Source organism: Otolemur garnettii, unplaced genomic scaffold (assembly GCF_000181295.1).
Source record: "Otolemur garnettii isolate 467f Iridium unplaced genomic scaffold, OtoGar3 scaffold00139, whole genome shotgun sequence".
Classification (NCBI taxonomy): domain Eukaryota; kingdom Metazoa; phylum Chordata; class Mammalia; order Primates; family Galagidae; genus Otolemur; species Otolemur garnettii.
The window spans coordinates 712,353-718,100 of NW_003852534.1; the positions used below are offsets into that span (position 1 = coordinate 712,353).

Below are 5,748 nucleotides of genomic sequence, written 5' to 3' on the forward strand. Positions count from 1 at the left end.
GTGCTCTTCCGATCTGTGCCCCAGAGGCATGACCCATGTGATTAGGCACCAGGGTCGCATTTACCTTGGTACATGGAAGGTACCTGGAGGCCACGCTCTTAGTCCATTTGCAGAGATGGGGAACATACAGGTGCTTGGAGATAAGTAGGTTGAGTTTTGTGGCTCCTAGGCAGGTTTCCTAGTACAGCTGTTTAACAAGTTATCATCCCAACGTCTCCAGGAGGAAGGGGCTGCCATCTGGGCAGATGTGCCTGTCTCGGGGACCCATCAGGCAATCCAGGCGTTTGCTCTCTTTTTGGTCTGTTTCTGAGTAGACTGGTGATAGTGGCAGTAAGCAGTCCAGTAAGGGCCCTACTGGCCTTAGGGTAGCCACCTTGGTCGTTTGGTCAGCCAGCATCCTTCGAAGAACAGGTATTCATCCCCAAGAGGGGTGGAGAAAAGGATATAGTCAGGGATGTCAGGTACCATCAGGATGGCTCTGGCTGGTCTGAAGGAAACAGTGGCATAGAGTTTTTGCAACAGGTCTTGCCCCAACAAGGGATATGGGCAGTCTGGCATGACCTAAAAGGAGTGGGTGATAGTGCCCCTACCCAGGTCCGTTGTGTGGGTGGTGGTCCAAGAGACTGCCTGGGGTTCCCTGGTGGCACCCACAATTGTTGCCTTTTGTTTCATGACGGGTCCTTGAGGTTTCTTTAGGACTGAAAACATTGTGCCTATGTCTACTAGGACGTCCACAGGGTGGCCCGCGACTTGTAAGGTTGTCATGGGTTCCCGGGGGCCTAAGAGGAAGGAGCCCCAACTCCCTCAATCAACATCTTCCTCAACGAGGATTTTGGCCAGTGCTTGTGCTTTAGCTGCTCTCCAGGGGTACTCATTTTTCCAGTGTCCTATTTCCTTACAAATAGGTGCATTGATTGGGCTTCAAGGGGGGGGTCTTGGCCCCCTGCCTTGTGGAGTTTCTTGATCTCAGGAGTGCTCCTAGAGGATGGCTACAACGACTTTAGTTGTTCATTTAGTGGTGGCCACATCCACAGACTCCTGGTTGTTAAAGACCCACAGAGCTACTTCTACCAACTCACTGAGATTTTTCCCTTCAAAACTCTCGAGCTTTTTGTAGCTTCCTTCTAATATCAGGGGCAAACTGAGCAACGTAGGCTACATTTATAGCCCACCGGTTTTCAGGGGCCTCTGGATTAATAGAAATATAAGTTTTGTAGGCTTCTAATAGCCTTTCTAAAAAGCTGCAGAGCTTTCTGCAGGTCTCTGAATGACTTCACTAACCTTAGACAAATTGGTAGGCTTCTTAGCGACCACTTGGAGGCCCTGCATCAGAATCTAGTGGTACTGAAGTAGAGTTTCCCTACCTTCATCAGACTTAGGGTCCCAAGTGGGTTGGTCACTCAGGAAACGAGTCTCCAACAGGGCTGCATTGGTGCTGGGCTGCCCATCCGGTTCTAAAACAGCCTTCCTGGTGGCTCTCAGGATGTGTTTGCATTCCTCAGAGGTGAATAGTACCTGGAGAAGTTGCTGACAATCATCCCAAGTGGGTTGGTGGATGAAAGTCCTTGTGGTTTCTTTGAGAATGGGGAGTTCTGGATTTTCCAATTGTACAGATTACTGGTGGAAAAGGGGACATTTATCATGAATGGCTATCCCCCTACAGCTGGGGTGGGGGCTAGTTGGCCCAAGGGCAAGATAGGAGCTGCCAAAGAAGGCAGCCCCACTCCCAGGGGATTCAGGGTAGAAGTGGAATCTGGGGTAGAGGGCTGGTATGTGGTTTCTCCTCAGGTCTGTGAGGAACCATGTGGGGGCTCCCCCGCAGTTCCCTGGGCCCATGGGGCTGGGGGAGCCGATGGTGCTGGAACATCTGGGTGGGGATCATGCGGAGGTGGGTAGAAGGAATGAGCCTGGAGGGAAGAGTCCAGAACAGGGTCCTCAGGGGGAGGGGGCAATATGGGGACTCCAAGCTCCTGTCTTTCTGACTTTGGGGCCTGAGTCTTGGGGCGGTGTGCCCTGGATGAACCTGATGGAGAGGCAAAAAGGACATGAGAAGGGGTTAAGTGATTGCCACACTTATGGGTGTAAGCCAGCCCCTCGGAGGTGATGTTAATCCATACATCTACATAGGGGATCTGGTCTGGATGGCCAGGGGGACCGTAAATGGTCATGTGAATGCTAGAAAGAAGGGAGAGATTAAAAGACCCAGTGAGTGGTCAATCTGGGTTGAAATCTGACTCCTCCAACCCTCAGAGGGTGCATAGAGTGCCTGGTTTTACTTTTGCATTGTAGCCCTAGGCATGGCGGCTGAAATCAGAAAAATTACTGAGAAGACACTCTAAAGAAGTTAGCGGGGTGGATGGTCCCTGTCCCATTGCAAACAGATTATCAAGCGGACACTGACAAACAAAACAGACCAAAACCAATAACACAGAAAACTGACAACCTGAGGAGACAGGGAGACATCTCTCCTCTGCCACGGGAACTGACTCTCAGCACTGTCCAGCTAGTCAAGTTCCCCCAAATTCTCTAGAGATCCAGACAGACTTACCTGAGGTGCCACAATTGAGTCACCAGAATGAAAAATTTTGGTACCTGTGCCCTGAATCCACACATCTGAGGGCCCCAGGGTGGAGGAATGTCTTCTCTGAGGCCTTACCCTGGAGCTGTTGGCCAGCGGTAGGCCCAGGTGGGGGTCCGAGGGCGAGAATCTCCCTGGGGGAGATTGTTGTAACCACAGCAACCTGGAAAGATAGATTTGGAACCCGCTTTAGGTACAATCAGTTGGTGATTGTACCAACACCTGCACAGGGGACTGCTGCTCTGAAGGACAGTTGGCCCCAAAGTGGAGGACAGGTTGTCTTTTATACTCTTTTTGTGTAGCTAAGCAAGCAAGCCAGTACAGAAGCAGAACCTTGCAGTTAGCTTGGGACGGGGTTACAGCTTGGGTAACAATGGTTACAGCTTGGGTAACACAGCTCGGGTAGTTTTCCACCATTGTTTGTCCACTGGGAACTTAGGGGCTTTTTGTGAAACTTGGGACTTTTCGTGCTTCCTTGTTCTGAAGCTTTTTTCTCAGAATCAACCCTGGGTGGGGGCTGAGGGATGGCCTGGGAGCTTACCCATTACACTGTGGACCAGTAATCAGGCCCTGGGGAGAATAAAGTGTTGGGTGCAGACTTAGATGTACTGTCTGGGAGGCCAGGCAGGTGTCTGCTGTGTTTCCATCTCCTGCTGTTACCCAGGTGGTTAGAATTTTTGTAATCAGGTTACTAATTATGAGGGTGACATGCCCTCATATGGAAATGCCCCCCAACTTCTTGAAGGGAGGGAAATTTGTGCATTTCTTCATTGCCCTGGGGATATGGTCCTTATGGGTACAGGCAAAGGCCACACCCAGAGGCCAGGGATTGGCAGGGATCCTCCCAGGGTGGTGCAGGCAGCACAGTGGGTACTCTGTGCTCTGACAGATGCAGGCCACACTGAGTTCCGGTGACCTCACCTCTGGGACAGGCATTTCCACCCACAGCTCCCAGCAGTGTGCGTGTGCGTGTGTGTGTGTGTGTGTGTGTATGCAAGGTCCTCAGGTTTGGGAAGAAACCACTGTAGCTGCAGCCCAGGAAGTTGGTGATGTGCATGGAAGGGGCAGTGTTTCCCAATCCATCCAGGGTGTCCCTATGACATGCATTTCTGTCTGTTAGCAAAGCTGATAGATTTGGCTAATTACATTTCCTTCTCATCCATATTTCCTCAGAAATCCAATGTTCATTGCTTGGTGTCTCCAGCCTCCTCGGGGCAGAAGCACCCCCCCTCCAAAACACAAAGCCTTCAGTAAATTTGATTCCTGTGCAATTATTGTGACTGATGTTTACATTTTGGTCATTTTCAAGGTATTGCTTTTTTCTCTACTGTAAACCTACAAATCTTCATAAAAATATCTTTTGACACTTTTCAAAATGATCATTTTTATCCAAACAGCTTTTGCTAAAGTGAAAAGTACCACTTTAGAAATAGAAAAAATGATTGAGTAAAATTACTGTTAAAACCTTTAAGCCAAAAAAGGAAGTCCCAGCTAATTTTCTTTTAAAAACATATCTTATATAAACCCTATCAATATTGCTCAAGAACAAGCGCTTGAAATGCCATTGTTTTGGGGTATGAATTAATCAATTCATAATCAGCTGAGCATAGCCCTTCCATCCATATGTGACAGACACATGGGGGCAACTTAGGACCCTGCTGGGTGGGGCACGGTCCACCAAGGCTCCCAGTTCTCACCCCGGTTGTCTATATTCCTGCTCTGTCCGGTAGACCAAGACCACGCTGGCTCTGCTGCACGACCTGGACTCTGCCAACACCTATGAGGTGCGCCTCAAGCTGACAAGGGAGGCTCTGATAGTTCAGAAACAGGACGTCATCTGCGTGGGTGGAGGCCACCACTGCGGGAATGTAAGTGCCACCAATTTCCCTGCAAGAGTTTCAGGTGATGAGCAGGGCAGAGGACCTTTAAAATGTCCTTCAAGGATGACTGCTGATAAAAAGCTACCATGTAATAGTTAAATGTCTGAAATTTCTGGCTCTGATATCACAAAATAAAATGTACTTTTTGGGCAGTGTCTTTATTCTCTCCCTGACTTTCTCAGTTTCTTTCTGATATATTTTCTATGAGGAGCTTTATATAAAAAACAGCCACAACTGCTAAGTGAAATGTGACCTGTTCTCACTGGAAACTAGAGAGGAGTACCATGATGTGGGCTGTCTGCCTACTGAGCGGAGCAGCTCTCCCCAGGGTCACACTGAGAAGGGTTAAGCCCGGGCTTCTCAGCCCCTGGCAGCCCATGGCCACTTTTCCTCTGAGGATAAAGATGTGGACGAGGTCCCCTTGGTGTCAGTTGTATTCCTGATTCACAAATGAAATTTTCTTAAGGGTAAGAAGTTTGTTTATTAGAAGCAGTCAAATAGTGATTGAATATTAGAGGAAATATTTTTGCGACTTTTAGCTAAAGAAGACTACAGGCGTAAGTAACGTTGGATGCATATGGTCTCAGCATCACTCAGGGACCAGCCACTCACTGCTCCCTCCTTTAAATATGCCCATTAGCAACAAAACTGATCTTCAAGAAATCGTATGGTTGAAAATGAGTTCTGTTCAGTGTGTTTTTGAAAATGTTCCAAAAATCATTGGCATTTGCAAATTCAAGTCTGGCTCTTTTGTAGGACACAGGCTCTGGAGACTCTTATTTATTTGGTTTTCTTAGTCTTCATGTCTTTACCTGGGAAAAGAAATGAATAGCCACCCCAACCCCACCCCCAGCTTTCAGGCCTTCCCTCCGTGTTTCTTCCCTTGGTGCAGTGCTAGAAGGAGGCACTGTCCTGAGAGACCCCCGGGACCCACGTGCAGGTGGCTCCTGACTCTGTGCTACAGGCAGATCTTGTTCCTGTGGACACTAAATGTTTTTGTGCTGTATTAGCTAGAAAAATAAATTGCACTTTTAAAATTTATGATGTCAGATTATCTGCCTAAAGTTAAGTTCTTGTCGAAAATCAAAGACTTCTTTTCCTGAGAAAAATGGGTGCATGTGTGTATCAACTTGAGTCTACAAAGTTAGGGGGATTGTCAGTCCCTGACAGCGTCTGTGCAGTTAATGTTAGCATCCCCTGCTCTAAAGTAAGAGACCCATCAGAATGCCAGGGAAGGTGGATTTCTGCCCATTCTGCTTGGCCCATTCCCTCATGACCTCCCTGGTTCCC

At 48.4% G+C, this 5,748-nt stretch overlaps 1 protein-coding gene across 1 annotated transcript in view; it reads left to right on the forward strand.

Moving 5' to 3' along the window:
• The first annotated feature begins 1,834 nt into the window (after positions 1-1,834).
• Positions 1,835-5,748, forward strand: part of SNTG2 (syntrophin gamma 2) — a 192,357-nt gene continuing 188,443 nt past the window's right edge. The window contains exons 1-2 of the mRNA XM_012810587.1: positions 1,835-1,888; positions 4,309-4,446. Coding sequence (XP_012666041.1) covers positions 1,835-1,888; positions 4,309-4,446 — 192 coding nt within the window. The remainder of the gene's footprint in view (positions 1,889-4,308; positions 4,447-5,748) is intronic.